This window comes from Rhinolophus hipposideros (assembly GCF_964194185.1).
Source record: "Rhinolophus hipposideros genome assembly, chromosome: 17".
NCBI lineage: Eukaryota > Metazoa > Chordata > Mammalia > Chiroptera > Rhinolophidae > Rhinolophus > Rhinolophus hipposideros.
In genome coordinates this window covers 56536398-56560828 of record NC_138063.1, presented here as the reverse complement: position 1 = coordinate 56560828, position 24431 = coordinate 56536398, and the positions used below count along the sequence as shown (strand labels likewise).

At 46.6% G+C, this 24431-nt stretch overlaps 1 protein-coding gene across 1 annotated transcript in view; it reads left to right on the top strand.

The window, feature by feature from the left end:
* Nucleotides 1-6123: 6123 nt before the first annotated feature.
* Nucleotides 6124-24431, top strand: part of UROC1 (urocanate hydratase 1) — a gene marked incomplete at its 5' end in the record, with an annotated part of 41423 nt that continues 23115 nt past the window's right edge. The window contains 9 exons of the mRNA XM_081077965.1: nucleotides 6124-6249; nucleotides 15564-15694; nucleotides 16803-16896; nucleotides 17791-17850; nucleotides 18184-18312; nucleotides 18449-18510; nucleotides 22090-22156; nucleotides 22247-22390; nucleotides 23558-23646. Of these exons, the coding sequence (XP_080934091.1) occupies nucleotides 6124-6249; nucleotides 15564-15694; nucleotides 16803-16896; nucleotides 17791-17850; nucleotides 18184-18312; nucleotides 18449-18510; nucleotides 22090-22156; nucleotides 22247-22390; nucleotides 23558-23646 (902 nt within the window). The remainder of the gene's footprint in view (nucleotides 6250-15563; nucleotides 15695-16802; nucleotides 16897-17790; nucleotides 17851-18183; nucleotides 18313-18448; nucleotides 18511-22089; nucleotides 22157-22246; nucleotides 22391-23557; nucleotides 23647-24431) is intronic.

The window sequence follows — 24431 nt, the reverse complement described above, 5'->3', positions numbered from 1 at the left end:
TTAAATGATAGCCTTGCTGGATAAAGCAATCTAGGTTGTAGGCCTTTGTTATCCATCACTTTGAGTATCTCCTGCCACTACCTCCTGGCCTTTAATGTTTCTGTGGAAAAGTCATTTGATAGTCTTATGGGAGTTCCCTTGTATGTAACCCTCTGTCTTTCTCTTGCTGCTTTTAGGATTCTCTGTTTGTCTTTAAGCTCTGCCATTTTAACTATAATGTGTCTTGGTGTGGACCTGTTTGGGTTTATCCTGGTTGGAACCCTCTGCGCTTCCTGGGCTTGTATGTTGGTTTCCTTCATCAGGTTAGGGACGTTTTCAGACATTATTACTTCAAATATGTTCTCGATCCCTTGGTTCCTCTTTTCACTTTCTGGTATTCGTATGATGCGCATGTTGTTGCACTTGATGTTATCCCAGAGGTCTCTTAAACCGTCTTCATTGTTTTTTATTCTTTTTTCTTTTCTGTTGAGTGATCTCTGCTAACTTGTCTTCTAAGTCCCTGATTCGATCCTCTGCTTTATCTAACCTGCTGGTCATTCCTTCAAGTGAGTTCTTAATTTCGGTAATTGTGTTCTTTAGTCCTAACTAGTTGTTCGTTATGATTTTTACCTCCTTCTTTATGTCGTCTCTAAGCTCCTTAAACATTCTTATCACCAGTGTTCTGAACTCTGTCTCTGATAGGTTGGTTACCTCTGCTTCATTTGGTTCCAATTATGGAGATTTCTTCTGTTCTTTTATTTGGGACATGTTTCTTTGTTTCCTCATTCTGGCTGACTCTCTGTGTTTGCTTTGATGTATTAGGTAGATCCCCTAGAGCTCTTAGTTCTTGCTGGGTTATCTTATGTAGTATGTGTCCTTTATATTTGACTTGCACTACTTCGTTCTTCTCCTCTGCGTGTGCTCCAAAGGTGACTCTTGTGTTGTGTATATTGTCCTGTTCAAAAAGAACTTTAATTGCTTTTTGTTTGTGAGTAGGTGGGTTTACCTCCTAGGCTGACTAGTTGTGAGACTTGGCTCTGCCCACCGCAGGGTGTTCTGCTGGGTGAGGGTTGACCACTTGAATGAGGTTTGGCCTCTATGGGCTCTTGTGTCTGCAGAGAATTCCCTCTGGGTGTGTGACTTGTAGGTCAAACCTGGTAGTACTCTGGTTTGGTCTGGAGTTGGCTTCTGGGTATGTTGAATTTTATGCCTCTTAAGCTGGGCTCTGGTAGGGCAGTTTCAGAACAAAGCAAATCACCAAGCACAACAACAAAGATAAAAAATCAAGTACATTCACATGTAAAAATGGCCGACAACCCCCACTCAACACAGGCAAATATATCAAAAAAACAAAGACAAAACAAAGCAAAACAAAACAAATAAAACAAACAAAAAAAGAAACAAAAACAAAAAACAACAAAACAACAAAAGAAAACAAAAAAAAAGAAAAAGAAAAACAAAAAAGAAAAAAAAGAAGAAAAAAAGAAACAAAGCAAAGCAAAACAAGAAGTAGCACCAGTCTTGGCTTAAGCACACCAAGTAATTTCCAGGTTGTCCTCCGCTGTGCTAAAGAGTCCCCTGCCTATTGTGCAGGCAGTCCAGAGTGAATTTGGGACTGTAGATTAAATGTGAGGGGCTGAGGGGTCTGGATGACAGTTTTTCGAGAGGCAGTGCTGTTTCTGCCTTTGCCTGCACATATGCACGCTGAGAGTAGCACCACCAGCCCTGTTTTCAGTACTCCTAAGACTTAGGACACTTCGTCCATGTGGGGGATGGGGGGCGGGCAGGAGATTTTTGAGCTGCTGAAAGCCAGAAGCTGCCTCTGCCGCTTCTCCCTGCCGATCTCAGGGAGTGCCTCCGCAGTTGCCCTTGCCAGGCCCCAGGCCAGCCAGAAAGGGTGGGGGCTGGGGATGGAGGGGTCTTCTCTCTCCCAGGCCAGCTGTGTCACACTCCTCCCGCAGGCCCGAAAAGGTGGTGGCTGGGGTTGGAGGAGTCTCCTCTCTCCTCGTCCAGCGAAAATCCCACTCCTCCCAGCCTCTTCTGTGGGTCAGAGCTGGCCGCCAATCTTCCCAGAGCCTGAGCACTGAGGCTCCTCTGTAATCTGACACTATTCCTCAGTTCAGGGGTCAGTTTAAGTCTCTCGAAGGGCAGGGGTAGGATTGAAAGTGCAGGGGTAGGGGCCCAGGTGTTGAGTCTGTGTTCTTTGTCTGCCCTAGGGCCCACTAGCTGCCCTCCCATCCCCCAGCGGGCGAGATCATCCGGGGATGCAGGGAAGGAGCCCACCTCCTGGCTTTTTTCTTCTCTGTTCCGCCCTGGGCTCCCATGAAGCAGCGTGCTGCAGGGTCATGGCTCTAGCGTGTGGGGGGCGAGCGCAGCGCGTTTCCTCTCACCCTCCTCTCTCCTCCCTCGCTCACCCACTTAGCGCACCCCTAAGCAAATCTTCCACAAGTCTCTTAGCTGTTTTCCTGGCTTCTGTGCTCTCCGTTTCGCCCTGGACTCCCGTGTGTCCTTGGAGCTGTGGGTGGCGACTTTACTGGGGTAGTGCGCGTCTCCACCTTGGGAGTGCGCGTCTCCACTTCACGCCCATCTCTCCTCCCCCGCTCGTCCAACTAGCATACCCCTAAGCAAACCTTCCACGAGTCTCTTAGCTGTTCTCCTGGCTCTTGTGTTCTCCGTTCCGCCCTGGGACCCACGTGTCCCTGGGGCTTTGGACGCTGCCGGGCTGTGGCTCCGCTGTGGGAGGGGCGTGTTTCCACTTGGCTGTCCTGCCTCTTCCCCTACTCGCAATTAGCGTGCACCTTCAAGTAATTCTTCCACGAGTCTCCCAGCTATTCTGCGTGATGAGCAAAGAACTCTTCAATGGGTTATATGTCCCGTTTACAACAAGATCCAGAGGAGAACTCAAAAAGTGCGCCCTGCTGCCGCCATTCCTATGACATCCACCCATTATTCTTATATTGCTCTTCCTGATGGAGTCAGAAAGTTCTTGTAGAGTTCTTTCATTTCTTTTAAGTCTCAAGTCTCTTTCTTCTTCCATCCATGTCATTTCCAGGTTTCTATCTTCAATGTCGCTGATTCTTTCCTCCATCTGGTCAACTCTACTACCTAAGCTGGATGTTTCATTCTTTATTTCTTCTATTGAGTTCTTAACCTCCAGAAATTCTATTTGGTTCTTTTTAAAAATTTCAGTCTCTTTGTATAATGCTCATGTTGTTCTTTGATTGTGTTTCTGAGTTCATTAAAGTGCCTTTCTGTGTTTTCTTGCATCTCGTTGAGTTTTTTCAGAACTGCAATCTTGAATTCTCTGTCATTTAAGTCACATATTTCCATATCTTTAAGTTCCTTTTCTGGAGACTTTTGATTTTCTTTCTGAGCTGTCTTGTTGCCTTGGTTATTCATGGCAATTACTGATTTACTGTTTCTCTTCCTAGACATCTACAGGAATGGCTTCTGCAACAGGTTGATAGGAAGAGGTCTTTCTTCTGTGTTTCAGTATGTATTGGTAGAATGTTTTATTTTCTGTCCGACTGCAGCCTTTATTTCTCTCACACGGTAGTGCTGTTTTCTCTGCAGTATTCTGGCTTCTCACACAATGGGGGGAGTCCCGGGGAGATGGACTTCTCTTCTGTTAATAGTTCGCCTGGGTCACAGGGTGCAGTGTCTATGTGGGTATGCCGAGAGCTTTTGAAGTTCCAAAGCTCTTCCTGCACCAGATTCAGAGCCCGTATGTTTCAGCAGTTCTGTTTATTCCTGCAGGGATCTGCCCAGATAGGTGGGGCCAGGGGCAGGGTGAGTTGTGAGAGGTGGCCCAGAGCAATGGTGGCGACCACCACCACAGCCGGTCCTGCTTCCACAGCTCCCTCCCTTTTGCTGGAACTAGTTGTGCTGTGAATCTGTGTCTGTGGTCCACAGTTCTCAGAACAGCAAATATTCTGTTCTTTTGATCTGACACTGCTACTGTTCTGCTTCTAGCACCGGGCAGGTGGGGGCGGGGCGAGCTCTGGGAGGGTAGGGAGGGTTCGGCTAGTCTCAGTGCCTAAAGCTTCCGTTCTCTTTGGCAGTGAGGGCTAAACCACTGTTTTCAGCCTTCTTCTGTCAGTCTTTTTTCTGAGGTCTCTGCTGTGAGTGTTGGGTTCAGCCGTGTTATATGCTGCCCCCTCAGCCCTGTGGGCCATAAGCGGAGCCCTAGCAGTCTGAGTTCTTCCCTCTCCTGCTGCAGTAGTTCCGGGATGCAGCGAGCTCAGAGCACTAAACTCAGATTCCTGTGCCCACATGGCTCCGTGTCCGCACTTCTTTCTTCTCTCCTCCCCTGCTCTCGTAATTCGCTCACCTTTAGGTGAATTCAGTAGTGGGCCTCTTCGTCTTGCCTGTCTGCTGTGCAGGGAGTCCTTTGTGGAGTTACAGTTGTTCAGTTAGTTGTAAATTCTAAGGGAGCTTTACAGAGGCTCACCTCACGCCACCATTTTGATGACGTCTTCTCCAAAATTAATCATTTTAAAGTGTACCATGCTGTGGTATTTAGTACACTGACAATGTTGAAAACACTAAAGAGTTTCACAGTGAGTCTTCTTCCCTCCCCATCTCTCCCCAGTTCCTGTGTACCCAGTTCCTTGCTTTTTGGATAGCAGCAGGAATTATAAAAATAACAATATATTATTCTTATCTGGTAGTTATTCTGTGCCGGGCACTGTTTTAAGATCTTCCCATGTATTATTTAATCCATAGATACATCCCATGAGGTAGGTACTGTTATTGCTTTTTACAGATGAGGAATCTGAGGCACAGAGAAGCTAAGTAACTTACCCAAGTCACACAAGCTTGTGAGTGGTATAGCCAGGGTTTGAACCCACCAGTCTGCCATATTTAACATCTGTGAGATCATCATTCTTACAAATAGCTTGTACAATTTTTGAAAAATTAAACTATTTATTTTGGAATACTTACAGATTCATATGCAATTGTGTAAAATAATATCAAGATCCCATGTGCCCTTTCCCCCAGTGAGAACCTCTTGTAGAGTATCATGCAATATCACAACCAGGACAACGACGTTGATGCAGTCGGGTCATCCATAAAATGGGACAGTGAAGCCCACAGACCAAGAGAGGATGAAGTGAACTGGTTCACGTGGTGTGCTCAGAAGAGTGAGCACTTGGAAGGTGTTAGCTGTTTTTTTCACCTTTCTGGTGTAGGCGGGGTGCTAGGTGTTTACATAACTGATTTGTACCTCCTGCGGCCTGAGTGGTTAATTACCACACGCTTGTGTAGATTGGGATAGGGCCCAAGGTCACAAGGCTGGTCAGGAGCTGAGCTGCGTTCACACGCATTTGTGCTGCTTTTCCAGGTTCACTGGGATTCAACTGCGACTGCAGTCACTTCCTGCTGTGTGACTGAGACCAGGGACTCAGTTTCCTCATCCATAGCTCAGGACTAACGAGGAGCACTTTCTCTCAGAGTCATTAATGGGACTGGGGATGAGGACCACATCTAGGCAGGCCCATCACATGGAGTTTTGGGAAGAGGTAAAACAGCGTGCACCGCAGTGGGAGCTGAGGAGGACACACTTGCTGCTGGTTGGGTTCCTACTTTGTTTCACACACACACACACACACACACACACACACACACACACACACACGTGTCAGGGAGAGGGGTACAAGGGGCACTGTCTGCTTTCTGCTCATATCCTGCTCATATCTCATATCATGTGCCAGATTCAATGTCATAGGGCTCTCCATCATTGAGACACAAACCCCAGTATCACCTCCCTGGTGTGATGCCCCCATAAGACTGCCAGAGCAAACCCCCACAATACAGCCCTACCAGCTCCCTAAAGTCATTCCCTAAAATTACAACCCCTCAAGTCCCACTAACAGGACAAATGAACCCCCACCTAGCTGCCTCACTTGTATGAAGTCTGACTCTCCCCAGAACATTGCCCCCCCAAGTCAACAGTGCAGGCAGCCAGCCTAGGGGTCAGTGACCCTATGACCTACACATGGCTCCTTCTGCAGGCCCTGGACCCAATGAAGGGCTGGAGGAGGTGGCCCTGGGGCTGGAGTTTCCCTCCCAGTGAGACCTTGACTGCCCAGTTTCTCCCTGGCCTCTCCACAGAGCCGGCCTCTGCCTCAGTCTCAGCCAGACATGTCTAGTCTCCAGGAACTGTGCTCTGGCCTGCCCCTGAGGCCCCTCCCGGAGAACCAAGGACGCTGGGCTGGGGTGCCCCATGCTCCAGTCAGGACCCCGGGCCTCAGCCCTGCAGAGGAGCAGGTAAGAATTTGGGCCCCATTCCTGCTGGGACCCTTTGCCCTCTGTATGGTCCCAGGTGGGTAACCCCTATTTCTCGCTGAGCTGAGCCTGGGGGGGTCTCAGGAGCACCCATTAGGGGTGGCAGGAGATCTGGAAACCCAGATTCCATCACACCCCATATCCCTCATTTTCTCCCCAGTGGCCACCCTTGGGTGTGGATCATGGTCCCTATTTATAGATGAGGAGCCTGAGGCTCAAGGTCGCCCAGCCAGTAAGTGGTGGTGCTGTGGCTGCCTTCAGTCCTAGGAGGATTGGGACCAGCGTGAAGTGCCCCAAATGTACAGCAGCAATATACATGCCTTCTTGGCCCAGGCTCTCACATGGCTTTGAAGTTCTACCTTGTAGTAGATTAACTCTTTGTTTTAGTTCATGGGGGCACTCTCTCCCCCCAAATCTCCCAGTGAGTTTGCAGCTGGCCAGAGCCCTAGTGAGGGCATGGGGTGGGGGCGTGCTGGTGAGAGCTGGCTAAGAGACCAGACACCCCCTCTAGATCACTGATAGCAGTTCAGGCAAGTCGCTGTCTGGGAACTCTGCTTGTAGCCTCTGTCAGCTGGAGATGAAAATAATTACATCACAGGGTAGTGGAGGAGACCAGATAAAATAAAGTCCATGGTTATATAAATAGTTTTCTCCTGCTTTTTCTTTGCTCAAAATTACTCAAGAATTTCAGGAACAGTGTGGGGCAAGTAGAAAATACTAATAAGCACAAAGATCAAGAGAGGAACCCAACCACCCCACTTTGGATAAAGACTGCTCCCCTTTGTGGGGCTGTCCCCTACACTTTCCACCAAGTGCTTCCCACAAAGGGAGAACAAGGTGCTGGGGGGCACAGGGGAATGGTGGGGGCTGGGTGCTGGGGTGGGACTGGGAGGAGCAGGCATTGGTGGAAGGTGGGGGAGGACTCTCTGCTGCCCTTTGTTCAGCCTATCTGACCCTGCTCAGCTACGTCAAAGCAGAGCTTCTTGTTTTCTCCCCCTGGGCCCTCCCCTGCTGGGTGTCAATGCCTTGACCTTTGACAAGAGAGCTTGAAGGACCCTGCCACATGCACATCTCAGGTGACACCCTTATGGTTATGTGCTGGTGATTGGCTTCCACAACATCTGGAGCTGAGATGAGGGCACTTGGGAGCTGAGGAAAAGAGGCCCCCTCAGCTTTGCCTGTGTTTGTCATAGGTTTGCTTGAAGGGCACGAAGCCCTTGGAATAGGGGTGACTTGCTGGTCTGGGAAGTTTGAGCTGTTGAAAGGGCTAAATCTCCTGTCTGGGTGCCAGAGTTAGCCGGCCTTCAGCTGGTACCTGTGAAATAATAAGAAATATATGTGTATAAATATAAATATGTGTAAGCTTCAAACTTTCAGTCCCACCCTGAACACTCCAGAAAGAATAGAGGGGCTGGAGAATGAATTAATATTTAATTGTACCTGCGTGCTGAAGGCTCCATAAAAATGCCTAATGAGGGGTGGGTATAGAGAACTTCCAGGTTTCTGGACTCATGGAGGTGCTTGGGTGCAGTGTGGCCAGCTCAGAGGGAGTATGGAAGCACCCCTTTTCCAGATCTCGTCCTATGTGTCTTTTAGTCTGGTTGTTCATCTGTGTCCTATATCATACTGCTTATTACATAATAAGCCAGTAAACATAATGTTCCCTGAGTTCTAGTACATTATCGAACCCTTGGAGGTGGTTGTGGGAACCCCAATTGATAATGGTTCGTCAAAAGTATAGGTGACAACCTGGAGTTGCGATTGGCATCTGAAGGAGGGGGCAGTCTTGTGGGACTGAGCCCTTAACCTGTGGGATCTGTGCTGACTCCAGATAGATGTCAAAATTGAGTTGAATTGTACGACACCCAGCTAATGTCAGAGACTTGGTAAGTGTGGAAAAAACCCACACATCTGATCACAGAAGTGTGCTGTGTGAGAACACTTTCTCCTGTGGAGGAGAGACAAGATTCCTAGACAGTTCCCAAACCCAGAGACAGCGTTAGCAGCAGCTCAATTTATACTTTTACTTTGCTCATTTCCTATATTTAAATGTGTTTCTTTGACTTTTGACATAAACTTTGAAAGTAATTTTAGGAGATAAGCAAGTTAAATATTATAAAAGTATAAGTTCCCCACTCCACCTCCCCGAGTCACATTTTTTGTGTTTTGGTGTATCCTTCCAAACACATTTCATGCATGTGCAAGTTGTGTGTGTGTCCTTCTCAAAAATATAAGTGGAAGCATTCTATACATTTTAGGTTTTTCAGGGTTTATTTTAAAATTTGGGGGGTATGTTGGGGAACACTGTGTTTCTCCAGGGCCCATCAGCTCCAAGTCGTTGTCCTTCAATCTAGTTGTGAAGGGCGCAGCTCAGCTCCAAATCCAGTAGCCATTTTCAATCTTTAGCCCACCATCCCATGGAGGGAATTGAACAGGCAACCTTGTTGTTGAGAGCTTGTGTTCTAACCAACTGAGCCATCCAGCCGCCCGTAGGTTGTTGTTGTTGTTGTGTTTTTTGTTTGTTTGTTTTTTAATTTTTGTAAGAGTTTGAGCCAAACTGATGATATGTGGGGAAGCAAGGTCTCAAATGCTCCTTTGTCAGTTTTTTCTTTTTTTTTTTTGAGATTGTTCATTATTGGTGTATTTAAAGTTGCCCCCATTCTTTTAACTTTTATAATATTTCATTTCTATGACCTAAAATGTGCTTCACTCTTTGCTTTTCTTAAAGTAGATTTCTCCGTTTAAATATAGAGTATGTACTGTGTATAACATTTTAACCAATGTATACTCAGCATGAGCACAGGACGACTTCTACAGTGCAGAGGAATATTTAGTCATATACTATGACCAGTTCCCCTATTAGAAATATCTTTAACATTCCCCCCTCCGTCATATGAATTTTCTCTCACTGACCTTTTCCCCAAGTTCTGCCCCACCTGAAAGGGCCTGTGCTGAGCATCAGATACACCAGATCTGAAGACCTCCCACACATGTCTGGGTTCCCATCACTACTAACAAACTGTCCTGAGTTTCTTGAGTATAGGGCTCTGTTGGGCTCATTTCTGGATCTTCAGTGACACCAGCAGTTGTTTGTTGAATGACTATATAAGAGTATAGGCTAAGTGCCCAAACCAACATCCTACGAGAGTTTAGAAGGTAGGAGAAACCTAGTAGGTCTTCCAAGAGGAGGCGGTCTTGGCAACATGGTCAAGGTTCTTAGTCTGGAAAATATGAGAAGGCCATTTAGAGACAAAGAGAGGTAGTAGCTGAAGATGCCGAGATGGGACTGTTCAGAGTATATTGGATGTATAAGCCTGAGCTGGGTGCTGAGCTTGGAGAGCCAGGTCCAGCATGGTAATAGAGGACCCTGCATGCCAAGAACAGTGTGGGGTTTATCAGATAAGTAATAGGGAGCCCCTGAAGGTTTCTGGGTGGGGACATGGCCTGCTGCTTAGCAATACACCCCAGAGAGTATAGAGGTTTCTACAATTCCTAAAGGGGGTGGGGTGGATGGAGGCCCCGGTGGAGTAAGCAATTGGCAGCATGGAGGTCTGTGAGTGTGGGAGATGATCATTTTGATAGCTAGCACTCACGCGGCACGTATGTGTGCCAGACACTGTTGTAGGCATGTCAGTTCCGTTAGTTAGTCCCAAGACAGCCCTATGAGGGGTGTGCTGTCATTGCACTCATTTTACAGAGAGGGAAGTGGAAGCTCAGAGAAGGGGTACATGCATATGTCATGTAGCAGACGCTCTGGTGCAGACCAAGTCTTGGAGAGCAGGAGTGCTGAAGCAGCAGTGTCTAGAGAGGCTCCCTGTCCCCAGCTAGAAAAGCCTGAGCCAGTTGGGACCCAGAAGGTCAGGACAGGGCTGGTTGAGGGTCCTAATGGAGCTGTGCTAATGGGGTTCAGGGATGGGGGTGATTCAAACAAGGCCAAACCAGTTGGATCATGGCCATCATTTTGGTAGAAATAGTGACAGTCAAAAATGTTCAGGTGGGAGATGTTTGCTTTTCAGGTTCACTGCCAGGTTAGGAGGAAAAGTAAGGCATAGGCCAAATTTACACACATACACACGCACGCACGCACGCACGCACGCACCCCTGCCTGTCCTGGGAGGTAAACAAAGTTGCAGGCTGGTATCCTTGTAGGTGATCAGCCTCCACCCAGGAAAGGTTTGGTCTTGGTAGAAGTAACATTACTTCCAAGACAGGATTCTGTCACTATCTTCTTAGATTTCCTATGACTGCTGTAACCAATCACCACAAACAAAGTGGCCTGAGACAGCACAGATCTATTCTCTTATAATTCTAGATGTTGAAAATCTGAAATGGATTTCAGTAGGCTAAAAGCAAGAAATATTAGTGCACTAATGTTGAAATCATTCTTGTGCTTTTGCTTTCTTATTGAGTGTCTTGCCTCATTTTGGGGGCACAAATATGACATATCAGATTGTCCTGGATTATGTTCACATAATATACTTTTAGTAGCAGTAAATATATTGTAAAAAGTAAAGTTAAAAAAAAATGCAGCAGGGCCGCTGCGTTCCTTCTGGAGGCTCTTGGGGAGAATCCATTTCCTTGCCTTTTCCAGATTCTAGAGTGTCCAGAACATCTGGACTTGTGTATTTCTTGGCTTGTGGCCTCTTCCTCCATCTTCACAGCCGGCAGCACAGCAAATTCAAATCTGTCTTTCTGACTCTGATCCTCTGCTTCCCTCTTATAAGGACTCTTGTGATGACATTGGACCCACCTGGATAATGCAGGACGCTTTCCCATCTCAAATGCCTTAATTTAATATTATCTGCAAAGTCTCATTTGCCATGTAAGGCAAACAGGTTCCAGGGATTAGGATGTGGACATCTGTGGGCTCCATTATTCTGCCTACCACACTTTCAGGTGCCCAGAATCCTCGAATCCAGTGGCTGAACATAGGACCTTTTAAGAATTAATCCTCTGGCCCTAAAGCAACAGGCCACTGAGCTTGTCAGGCAAGGTGGGGGTGGGTAGGGGTGGGGGTGCAGGGGTCTCTAAAATATTCTGTCCAATATATGGGTCTTGAATATATCTGATTTCACCAATAAGAACCCACTTATCCCACAAATTATGTAGTTAATAGGCCACAATCTCTCACCAGTGGAAACCCATCTCTGATACTATATGCTGCATAGCTCACCCTCTGGTATAGACTGAATATGGAGAGCTTGTGGTAGCATTGTGTGATTATTCTGTTTCTTCCAAAATAAAACCTAGCCAGACCATCAGCTCTAATGTATCTTTTGGAGCAGAAATTATTATAAGACCGGGTCTTATTTTACTATACCATAGACTGGGTCTTATATTACTTCTTCCTTCAAAAGACGCATTACATCTAATTGTCTGGCTAGGTCTTATTTTTGGGGAAATGCAGTATGCCAGCTGATCACCCACAGCATGAATTCCCAAGCAAGGCTCCAGCTGGCTCTCTCTATGGTGCTATGGCATTTGATATTAAACTGAAGACTGGCAAACAAGGAAGCTGAAAAGCTGGAGAGGGGCAGGAAGCAAAAACTACTCGCCAAGTTCTGGCTTGGGGTCTTTAAAGAGTAGTTGGGTAGAGGTCTGGTACTGTGTGTCGGGAAGTGCAAATTATCTCATCTAATCCTTCCAACTACACGGCTCAGCGAGCCATTCTGAGAGATGAGGAAAATGAGGCTCACACAACTAGTATGTGGCAGAGCCAGGGGCACTCGGCTGTGCCTGCTGCTCTGTTCTCATCAGGAAGTGGCCGACCCCATCATTCTACTCAGCTTGTCCTCGCTGAGCCTCCTCCCTTTCTGAGGTTGCCAGGGTCCATGGGGCACTTGGGCCTTCCCCCAGGCCTGCCCCAGGACTGCTGCAGGACCTTGGGCAACTCACACAACCTGTCTGAGCACCATTTTCTCATCTCAATACCGAGAACTGCCCCCACCCTTAGCAGAGACTTGGAGTATTGAATCCAGCAAACAGAGTTGCTTCTTTTAAAATTTTTCTTTCAAGAAATAATTATTGCATGCCTATTATGTAACTCTAGACATAGGGGATAAAGTTATTGAACAAATATAGAAGAAAACTTTCCTGAACTAGTTACACAAATGAATTTGCAGATAAAAAGACATAATTTATCCTCGAAAGGAAAAAAAGAAACTTGATATAGAATACTTGACAATAAGATGTATCTAAGCTAAGACAAATAACAACAAGTGTTGGAGAGGCTGTGGAGAAAGAGGAAAACCCTCATCCACTGTTGGTGGGAATGCAGACTGGTGCGGCCGCTATGGAAGGCAGTGTGGAGGTTCCTCAAAAAATTACAAATAGAATTACCATATGACCCAGCAATCCTTCTCCTGGGTATCTACCCAAAAATCTGAAAACATTTATCCATAAAGACACATGTGCTCCAATGTTCATTGCAGCTATACTTACGGTGGCCAAGACATGGAAACAACCAAAATGTCCTTCGATAGATGAATGGATAAAGAAGTTATGGCATATATATATATATATATATATATATATATATATATATACACACAATGGAATACTATTCGGGCATAAGATGAAATAGGACCATTTGTGACGATATGGATGGATCTTGGGATTACAATGCTAAGCGAAATAAGTCAGATAGAAAAAGTCGAGAACCATATGATTTCACTGATATGGGGTATATAAAACTGAAAATAACAAAAGAACAAGACAAATGAAGAAACAAAACTCTTAGACATAGATAATAGTGGTTAGCAGAGGGTAAGGGGGTAGGGGGCTTCTAAAAAAAGGTAAATGGGGTTAAATATATGGTTATGAAAGGAGAACTGATTCTGGGTGGTGAACACACAATGTGACATATAGATGATGTAATACAGAATTTTACACCTGAAATCTATGTAACTTTACTAACAATTGTCACCCCAATAAATTCTAATTTTTTAAAAAAAGATATATCTAAGCTAAATTGCTGAATTTCAGGGGTAAAGAAAAATTCAGTGGTGATAAAATCGAAAACTTATACAAGGGAAAAATAGGAAACAGTTTCTGTGCTGCGTTTAGAATTCTGAAATTGCCAGAATCCCTTTTATGGGACACATGCATAAACACTTCATTTTAAAACAGATTGAATTTCATAGAACCGTTAAATACATTTCATAGAATGGCTGAGTCGTTTCTATTTACTGACATAATTTTAAAGTCATTCATTTGACAGTAAGCTTTGTTATGTTTTTGACTTATGTGATTATCTGAACAATGCTGCAAACATATTTAACCCCACCTTCTTCATCTAGCACCTTGGTAAAATATCAAGTTGAGCCTGAGTAATGAAGCCTGAATTTCTGTGAGAACAGTGAATACAGTGGTTTCAGACTGCCACCTCCTCGTAGGTTGCGAAATTAGTGTGGGGTATTTCAACGAATATTCTTTAGAAAATGAAATAAAAGAAGTTAGAATAGGATAGAATATATTAGGACCCTCATAGTAGTAGTAGTCGTGTGTGATGTGTGTGTGTAACATATATTGCTTTTGAAACTTCTTTATGTTCCTTTTCTGTTGGCAAACTCTCATTAGAAGCTATACACCAGTTTAAAAACAAAACATAACAAAGCAAACCAACCTTTGTACCAAGGTGTAACATGCACACAAAGCAGCCCAAACCCCAGAGGGAACGGGCCCCAATCTCAATGGACAACTACTGTCCTAACTTCTCAGAGCATACCTTAGCCACACTTGCTCTTGAACTTTGTGTCCTGGGGGTTATGCAGCATGTCCCTTTCGTGTGGACTTCTTTCACTCAACATGAGGGCAGGAGATTCATCCTGGCTGCTGCATGTAGTTGGGGATTGTTCATTCTCTTTGCTGTCCTGTAGTGGTTCCCAAAGTGGGGTCCCCAGAACTTGTCGGGAATGGAAACAGACTTTGGGGGTGGGTCCAACACTCTGGGTGATTCTTGTGCCTGATGGCTTTGAAAGACTCCTGTGAGGGCGTATTCCTGTTTTTAAGGGAGAAACTCATAGCTCTGATCGTTTTTTTTTCCAAGATAGAAGAGATTATGTGCTTTTATTCTATGTGAAAATAAAGTGAGGGAATGGCTCTGTAAACCCTTTTGAGGTTCTGACATTCCTTGAACTGACCTTTTCTCCCTTGCCTGCTCTTGCCCTCTTCTGCTTCCTGAGTTGTCCCTCTCCTCTCTCTTCCAACCCCAGCTGCCCCTCAGGCCCCAGTGACACCCCAGGGGCATGTCTTAGCCCACTGTGTCTGACCTCTGGACACGATGAACAGGCTGTCCTTCCTCTCCTAAGCCTCTGCTCTCAGCCTCAGGATACCCATGCTCCTGGCTGGACTTCCAGCTCCAGGTCTTGTTGACTGACATTTCTACCCCTGCTCAAATGCTGGCGTCCTTAGGACCCAGTCCTAGGGCCTTGCTTCTTTTCCTGTCACCTTCTGCCTTCTAATGTCCAAAGCTCACCTGTCTTCTCTGAGCCGCCTACCACCTCTCAATAGATATGCGTTGAATGAATGAGTGAATAAATTCACCATCCTCAGTTCCTCCTCTTCCCTCACCCTCACAGTGGTTTGGTTTTCATGGTCATCAGAATGAATAAATAGCCTCAATGTCCATCCAGACACCAGGTCATGGCCCTAGACCCCTCCCCCACTTCACCTGCCTCCACCCTCAAGCTCCAGTCTGGGTGTTGGAAGGAAGAGAGTTATGAAGGGGTCTGCAAAGACTCTGGCCCTCCTTAAGCTTAACAAGACAGATTGTAAGGAAAGAAGGAAATGAATAAATCACAGTGTGTCTGACACTGAAAAGCTCCAGAAGGAAGCAAAGGTGAGAAGAGAGGCTGGGAGTCAAAAAGGCAATGACAGCCAGGTGTCTGAAGAGGGGGCACCTGGACTGAGACCCGACTGAAGGGAGGAGCCCTCCGAGAGAAGGCAGGGTAGCCAAAGGGGTTTAGGCAGCAGGAAGGATGCGTGTAAAGGCCCTGAGGCAGGACAAAGAACATTAAGGATATGTAACAAGAGTGATAGGACTGCCCGCAGGGTGTGGCGTGGGAATTGGGGCTGTTTCCCCTAGTTGGATAAGAAACGCTTAGAAGGCTCCATGCAGGAGATGACGTTGTAAATCGGCTGAGGGTGAGAAATGGGCAGTCTCTGATTGGGCCACAGGTTTCTGAGTGGAGCAGGGGCAAACCCAGGTGGGGAAGGTGGGCCCATCCCGGAAGCCTCAGGATGTTTGGCCTGGAGCCCCACACCTCTTGCTGTGCCTCACCGCTCGCCTCCCCCAGCTGGCGCTGAGGAATGCCCTGCGCTACTTCCCGCCGGACGTGCAGGAGCTGCTGGCCCCCGAGTTTGCGCAGGAGCTGCGACTGTACGGGCACATCTACATGTACCGATTTTGCCCCCACATTGAAATGCGGTGAGTGCTGGTGGGCACTGCTTCAAATGGGGCCCGGAATGGGAGGGGAGGGACATAGGAAGGACCGTGCTGGAGGTCAGGAACCCCAGAGACTCAGCACGGAGGGGGAAACTGAGCTTGTTTGCATTTGGAGGCCCATGGCCATGACGTGCTAAGTCAGCGTCCCTCAAACAGAAAGAAGGAGCAGCAGTGTTATCATCAGTGGGACCTGCAGCCTAGAGCTGACGCCCCCAAGTCTGGCCAGAAGATGGGGTATCCTTACCAGACAGGTCCCTCTGGCCCACTGTCCTGGACAGTCAATCCTGCGCAATTCTGCAGCCAAACTGTATGCAAAATCCCTTTCTAAAATCCCCACAGCTTATCATCCTGCTAGAGGGCAAGGAGGGCTTTAGAGGGTGGCTCTACCAGTGTCTTCAGACAGCTCAAGCTTCCTATCTGGGCTCTCAAGCTGAATTGTGCGCTGCACTGGAGGCTTGTGAAAGAAACCTCGGTGGCTGGGCCTCACCCCACATTGTGCAGTCAGCAGTTTTGGGGTGGGGCAGGAGCCTCTGCCCCTCACAGTTCCCAGATGCTGCTGCTGCCCCGCCCAGGTAGCACACTGAGCAGCTTTGTTCTTGGACATGCCAGAAGCCCAGACTTGCCTGGGACCACCCCAGGGAATGGCATTCTCCCCATAAGCTGGAACCATGTCTGTTCATTCCTGTTGTAGCCTGCTGGCCTGACACTTGCTGTGGAATTGGTGCCCAGGATCACTAGCGGTGTGAAGGAAAGAAGGAATGAGTAAACTGTACCCAGAGTAGAGACATCAGCTTTGCATCAAAGTCAGCATTCTCCCAGTTAGAGGCTGCTGAGACGGGAGGAAGGGTGGCCCAGGTGGGGTAGAGGCCGAATTCCCCATTGCTGGAAGGGCAGGGGTGTAAAGCACAAGGTGAGCACCAACGCAGGTTGGCCTTTGTTCCTGCTGGGAGCTCCCAGGTGACTTCTGCAGCATGCTGGGTATTACTGTCCACACCTGTGTGGCCAACAGCTGGGCAGTGGCCAGGGAGGGCCTGAGCTTTAGCCTGGTGGCCTCCCATCATCACGCCTGATGACGGGACCCCCTTTGCAGGGCCTACCCAATCGAGCAGTACCCCTGCCGGACGAGAGCTGCAGCAGCCATCATGCACATGATCATGAACAACCTGGATCCTGCCGTCGCCCAGGTAATTCCCGGGGCAACTGAGGCATGGGGGCCAGCACTGTCCAATAGAAACATAACATGACATGCGTCTGCACATGTAATGTGTTTAAGCTTTTTATTTAGAGATAATGATAGCTTCACAGGAAGTTGTAATGATAGTGCAGAGAGGACACGTACCCTTCTCCCAGCACACCCAGTGGCTGATTCTTCCATAACTAAAGCACAGCACCAAGACCAGGACATCAACATTGTAACAGTGGAAACGTGTAATTTTAAATTTCCTAACAGCCACATGAAAAAGTAAAAAGAAAAGGATTTAATACTGTGTTTTGTTTATCCCGCTATATCTGAAGTATTATCATTTTAACATGTAATCAATAAAAAATCAGTGAGATATTTTACAATTTCTTTGTACTAAATCTTTGAAATCAGGTATATTTTATACTTTGAGTATGTCAGACAAGCCATGGTTCAAGTGCTCGATAGCCACATATAGACGACGCAGGTCTGGCCACATGTACCTGTCCTGGGTCTTCCTGAGAGCCAGTCTGTACATCAGATTTGATATTTGAGAAAGGATAGACTGTGGAGTGAGTCTCCAAATCACGTATTTGAAGGTAGAACTTCCTCAGCCCTGGCTCTGGCCCCAGAACCTGATCACAGATGGACCCTTGACACTGACCCAGGCTGAGTTCCCAAAGTGACCCCAAACCCATCTCTGTCCCTTACCCCAGTCACAGATGGGCTAATGTTCCTGCAGAGGCAGCTTCCCCTGGGTCTCACCTCTTCTGGCTTCTCCCTTTGCCCCCACTATTCTTTAAGGGCCATTGGCCACCTTGCTCTGTTGAGCCCAGCACAGGGGTGGGGACCCTCCTTTCCCAGGCTACCATCTCAGACATCACCATGTCTTCTCCAGTTTCCCCAGGAGCTCGTGACCTATGGAGGAAATGGGCAGGTGTTCAGCAACTGGGCTCAGGTACGCTGTACTACATAAACAGGCCCCTTATGCCCAGGCCTCTCCCCCCACCATGTGCTCTGGCCTAGAAGGAGGTTACAAACACATGCCTCCCTGGTGCCTGAGATCACAACACTGGAGACAGTTTGGGAATGTTAAAGGTCCTAAGGGCAGGAGTGGCTTTATTGGAGGCACCAGGAGCCGCTAAAGTGTAATGGAGGTCTGGAGGGACAGGGCACTGGGCAGGACCACTGGGGCTCAGCATACCTGAGCTCTCAGAGCCTGGGTGGTGGATTGGAGCCTGCTGTGGGGCCCCTACTTACAGAGTCTTCCATGGTTTGCTCTCCCTTGCAGTTTTGGCTGATGATGTCCTACTTGTCGCAGATGACAGAGGAGCAGACCCTGGTCATGTACAGTGGACACTCCCTGGGCCTCTTCCCAAGCAGCCCTGGGGCCCCGAGGCTGGTCATCACCAATGGGATGGTGGGTCTTGGGGCAGCTGGGCACAGTGCCAACCCAGGGGCATTGGGGAGAGTCAGGTGCCCTGACACCTGCTTACCCATCATTTCCAAGGGTGTTGTGCTGCCCCCAGACCTTGACTCCTGCCCCTCTTTTCCAGGTCATTCCCAACTACTCTTCCAGAGCAGAGTATGAGAAGCTGTTTGCCATAGGGGTTACAATGTAAGTGTCTATTTCAGTTTATATCATATCAATAAATATCATATATTTCCACCTTAGTGATGCTTTATTATAAAACAATGTAGCAATATTAAATACAATTTTGAAAAATACTCAAAATCACAGCACTGTAGTACAGTTTCATATTTATATATCCCTAGTAGTTTTTATGGATATACCTACAATTGTTATATACTTACAAGTGAGTGAACATTTAATTGTCAATATCTTTATCCAACATTTTATTATGAACAATTTCTAACATACAGAAAATTTAAAGAATTATCAGTGAATAACAAAATTCTGTGATTAACGCACTACTAAACTCACCTTATCCTGTGTCTATCTATCTATCCATCCCTCTAGCCATCCACCTGTCTAATTTGGGTTTTGATGCATTTCAAAGTAAGCTTCAAATATTATGGCCTGGAATTCAATATTTGTTTATAGTTTTTTTCTTTTGAAGAGAAATTTACACGTAATAAAATGCACACATCTTACATGCACCATTGGATGAATTCTGGCAATTGCATGCATCTGAGCAACTCAAACCCAATACAGATGCAGAACACTACCATTTCATTTGTTATAAAGTTAATGCATGCTCTGGGTTGAAAACTTTTCCCTCAGACATTATAAAAAGAGCTACAATGAAAAGGAGATTCCTCTCCCGCCCTAGACTCCCCAGTTCACAGTGTCCCCTGTATTCTTTCAAACATTTCTTAAGCATGTGGCTACAGATTTAGATAGTTAGACCATTATGATGCCCCTGCTCTTGTCTTTCCCCTTTGATAATATAGCTTGGAGATTGTTCCATTTCAGGAAACATGGGTTTTGTTTTACCTGCAGTGTTCAATTGAACCATAATTTATTTAGCCCACTTGCCTCCTGATTTGGCTTGTCTCCAGTTCTTTGGGATTATAAAGAATGCTACACCTTTGTGGATCTCTGGAAGTAATAATAACCATGTGAAATGTGACCAAGTCTGTAGTATTGGGAGCCAGTTAACCAGCCTCAAGCTAATATTTTATAATACAATCATAATAATCACCATCACTTGTTGTTCTAGGATTTATAGGTTTAATCCTCTACACAATCCTCTGAAATAGGTACTCTTATTAACCCATTTCGTGGAGGAAGAAACTGAGGCTCAGAAACCCAGTTATTTTTTGTTGTTGTTCATATATAGTCTCCATTGCGGTTATTATTATTACGAGGACCAAGGACCTCTGCTGTACAAGTGGAAGCAGCCATGGGGTCAGAAGGATCGGGTCTGCATACTGGCTCTGTTGTCTCCTAACTGTGACCACCAGCCAGTTGCTGTGCTTCTGTTTCATTGATACAGGATGGAAGTTTAAAGAGGGTGGAGTTGCAAACTCAGACCCGGTTGACCCCAGGGGCTGTGGGCAGTTAACTAAAGAAAAGATGCAAATCTCCAGTGGTGATAGGGGAAGATTTAAATATACCAGGAATCTTGAGAATTACTAACTACATAAAGCAAGTCTTTTTCACTGTTGGGCTGACAAAAACAAAACTACAGATAACACCCAGTGCTGGGGAGGATGTGGGGAAATAGGCAATCACAGACTGTGGGTGGTGTCTAAGTCAGTACAGCCTGCTGGGGGTGGCTGGGAGGGCTACATCTAGCAATTGGGGTCAAAGTTCTAAGTGGTGTAAACTTTGACCCCATAATTTTACTTCCAAGTGTTATCTTGGAAGCAGCATGCAGCTGATCAGTTGAGCACAAAGTGTAGAACCAGAAGGACTTAAAATCAGTTCTCAACCCTGCTGTGTCCCTGTATAACCCTGGAACTCAGACCCTATCTGTAAAGGGGATATTAATTAATGAGGGTTGTGTGACAATTAATGAAATGATAAAGGTGACTCTGTTAGCATGTGGCGCAAAGGACAACCGTGGGCACTGCTCACGTGGATGCGGGCCTACCAGGGAGTACACCCCATGGCAGGGGTTAGAGGCCCATCTGACCTAAGTTGCAGGGGCGGGGGGGAGGATTTCTGATGGTTTTACCTGTCTCCATGGATGGATGTTTATTATATTATCACTATTCTCTTATATTGTGTAATATGCATGTGACCTTTCAAGGTAAGGGTACTGTATCCCCATTTTTTGGAAGAGGAAACAGAGGTTCCAAGTGGTTCAGTGCCTTGCCTAAATTGTGGGATAGACTTGGTATTTAGACATAGATCTGTGAAAATCAGGATCTACCCATGATCTAGAAGAGAAAAGAGGCTGGGCAAGTTATGGGGTGGATAGGAACTCAACAGAAAAGAGATATGAACTTGAAATTTGCAAAGGAGAAAAGCAAGTGGCAGTAAGCCCTCGAGACTCCTTACCTCAGCTGTCCTCAGGGAAGAGTAAAATTAAGGCAACAGCAAAATGCTGTCATTCTCCCATCACATTGCCAACAATTCAAATCTTTGCTAATTATCAAGTGATGGAAACAGGTTTGCTCATGCCTTGCTGGTGATAGTCACTTTGGCATTTTGGTATTTATTAATATTTTAAATATTTGCACCGGATGGCCCAGCACTTCCCCTTTCTGGTTTCTAGGGAGGCAGATAGGAAGTGGGTCACTGCAGTGTTGTTCCTGTAGCAAAATTGAAGCCATCCTGATAATCAATAAGGGAGAGAACATTCTGTGACTTCTGAACATTGTGTGCATACTTGGAGCCACATCAAAGAGTGAACACAATCTGTGAGTGCTGATGTGGAAAGAACCTCACAGGCCTTATGTTTAGGGGGGAAACAAGCTGTAGAAACAACAACTACAGAATGAGGCCATTTATGTAAATAATACTGATAATAATAACCCCTTATGCAAAAGAGTGCTCTAAATGGGCTCGTTGAAGTCTAACTTACACACAGCACAGTGTGTAAATCTGGAGTGTGCATAGCTGTGCCAGCACCTCTTGCTGGAGACCAAGTCCCACCCTGTCTCCTGCAGCTGCCTGCCTGCCTTGCAGCAGGTAGACTCTCCAGATGAAGGTCACTGAAGGCGGTATGAATGGAATCCTGCAGAATGTACTTTCATGGCTGGCTTCTTCACTGGGCCCATCACATGCAGGAAGTCTATGTTCTTTCTCTTTGCTGTGACTACACATTGTGTGCTGTGACTTCCATTGTGTTCTTATGCTGTAGTTCATTTCTCTCCTCCTGGTGATGGACATTTCAGTTGTTTCAGGGTTTGGCCAGTGCAAATCAAGTTGCTATAAACAGTGGTGTCCATGTCTTTCCATGAAGATAAGTATGAAAAGTAGAAGTGCTGGGTCACATTCAACTTTTGTCAATATAGCTAAGTGTCCCCCTGTGTGATTTTATCAATAATGCTACAGTTTTTGAGAGGACGGAACCTGGTTTTTTAAAAGGTCTGAGAGGCCAAAGGAGACCAGAAATTGGGGACTGTAGTCTTTTCTAAAATGCTTTCTGTTATTTTTTAAGGAGAATGTAGTGATACATTTTGGAGTAATTAAAAATCCATTTTAAACCATCTAAGGTGAGTGGCTGGGAGAAGCTGTGCCTGGCACTGGGCTCACCCTCCTGCTTGCCTTCTCTGTGGTCAGGTACGGCCAGATGACAGCAGGCAGTTATTGCTACATTGGTCCCCAAGGAATCGTCCATGGCACAGTGGTGAGAGAAGGGGGACCATGGCTGGCCCTGGGGGACGGAAAGTTGATGTGCTGGGGGTGGACAATGAATGCCTGACTCCTCTCCTTGCAGCTCACCGTGTTGAATGCTGGACGTAGATACCTGGGCGTTGAGGACCTGGCTGGGAAGGTCTTTGTCACATCTGGACTGGGTGGAATGAGTGGGGCTCAGGCCAAAGCTGCAGCCATTGTGGGGTGCATCGGTGTAATAGCAGAGGTGAGCCCAGCAGGAGCTCTGGGTCTTCCTCCCTGCCTGCCTCTCTCCTTCCTCATTCCAGAGCCACTCACACTCACACCCCTCTCTTTTCTCGCCCTCCCTCCCTCACTCACTCCCTCCACAAAATCTCCCAGGTTGGGTTTGTAAAGCAGCATACACCTCCTGCCTTCAAAGTGCCCATCATTTTCCAAGGTCAATGCCTGTTGATGCTGTCCCATGAAACTGACCTCTAGGCACTGCTTTCCGTACCCTACAGAATACCGGGAATATAGCTGGGAAAGAATAAATGTTTGTGAATAAATGAATGTAGACTCCCCAAATTCAGACAGTTCACAGTCAGGTGGGGGAAGCAGATGAGTCACCCATCAGTAGAGGGGAGTGCAGGCTGCTTTCCCTCAGTGTCTATCACCGCTTTCTTTGGTAGTGCCAAGGACAGGAAGGAAAGCAAGAAGGGTGTGGGGGGCTGTGAGTGGCTCTAAGAAAAGCCTTGGTGATACACACCAGTGTGAATTGCACTCAACTGATACTAAACCTGTGACATATATATAGCTGTACTCATTAGGAGCCCATTTGGCTGTAGGTAACAGAAAACTCAACTATGGCAGCTTACACAAATAGAGTTTTATTTTTCTAACATAACCACCCTCGCTGGCATCAATCCAGTAGCTCAATGATGTCAGGGCTAACATCTCTAGGGTCTCTTGTGTTTCCCTTGTGGGTACAAAATTGCTGCCCCAGCCCCAGCCATTCCATCTATATTCAAGGCAGGAAGAAAGGAGAAGGGAAAGTAATCGCTATGGCTGACTCTATTTTAGCAGGAAAATAATGTCTTGAAACTCCTCTTTTTCCTCATTGGTCAGTATTAGATGAAATGGATGTCCTTATCTACAAGGGAACTGGAAACAGAGAAAAGGATAGTTGTGATTAGCCTGGATGTGGCTCATCTCCTGGACTGAGTACAGTGTCAGTGTCACCCTAAACACAGTCTGGGTTCTGTTGCTAAGGAAGGCAGGAGGGAGAATGACTATTGGAAAGCAGCACAGAATGCCTGCCCTGACACTGTGTTATAAAAGTGTGTGATCCACATGGGTGATGGCACCTACCTAGTGGAGAATGACACACCCGATGTGATTTGTAACTGAGTGGCCTTGTGTTTCATGGTCGTAGGTGGATAAAGCAGCCCTCATGAAACGCCACCAGCAAGGCTGGCTGATGGAAGTGACTGACAGCTTGGACAAGTGCATTGAAAGACTCAGGTACAATGCCCGACAAGTGAGCATAGGAAGCGGGGAGATCATGGGAAGGGGCCCAGACGCCGGCTGCTCTGCATGGGCCTGTTCAATGCTCGACACTTCCCCACCAAGTGACCACGCAGAGGTGGGACAGTAGGCAGTCATGGGAAGGACTTTCTAATGTCTATTTCTCACTGGTCATTACTGCTGGTGTGTAGGAAACTCCTGGGTTTGTGTACTTTGGTGATTAGACACTTGGTTCTAACAGATTTTCAGTCGTCCTCTTGGTGTTCCTGATACTCAACTACAGTTTTGCAAAGAATGTGTCTTGTGTTTCTCACTGTTGTGACCTCAATGCTCAACCCAGAGCCTGACACATAGTAGGTGCTCATCAAATCTGTTGGGGAGAGGCGGCTGGTTAGCTCAGTTGGTTAGAGTGCAGTGCTTTTAACAAGGTTGCGGGTTCAATCCCTGCATGGGCCACTATGAGCTGCGCCCTCTACAACTAGATTGAAACAACTACAACAACTTGGAACTGATAGGTCCTGGAAAAACACACTTGAATTAAAAAAAAAAAAAATCTGTTGGGTAAACATGAACCCTCATGCTTTCGCTCAGCCGGATTCCATCAGGTTCAGCATAAGTCAATCTTCCTCCCCACTTATGCTGTGATTGCCTGTGTGATGTCGGGGGCAGCATTTCCCCTCCTGCTTGATGTCTTCTGGGGTATTTCAGTGGGAATGGGGGGAGGATTGCCCTGGAGCGGCGGATCGGATGCCATTTTGGAAGCATCCTCTCATAGCCGAGCC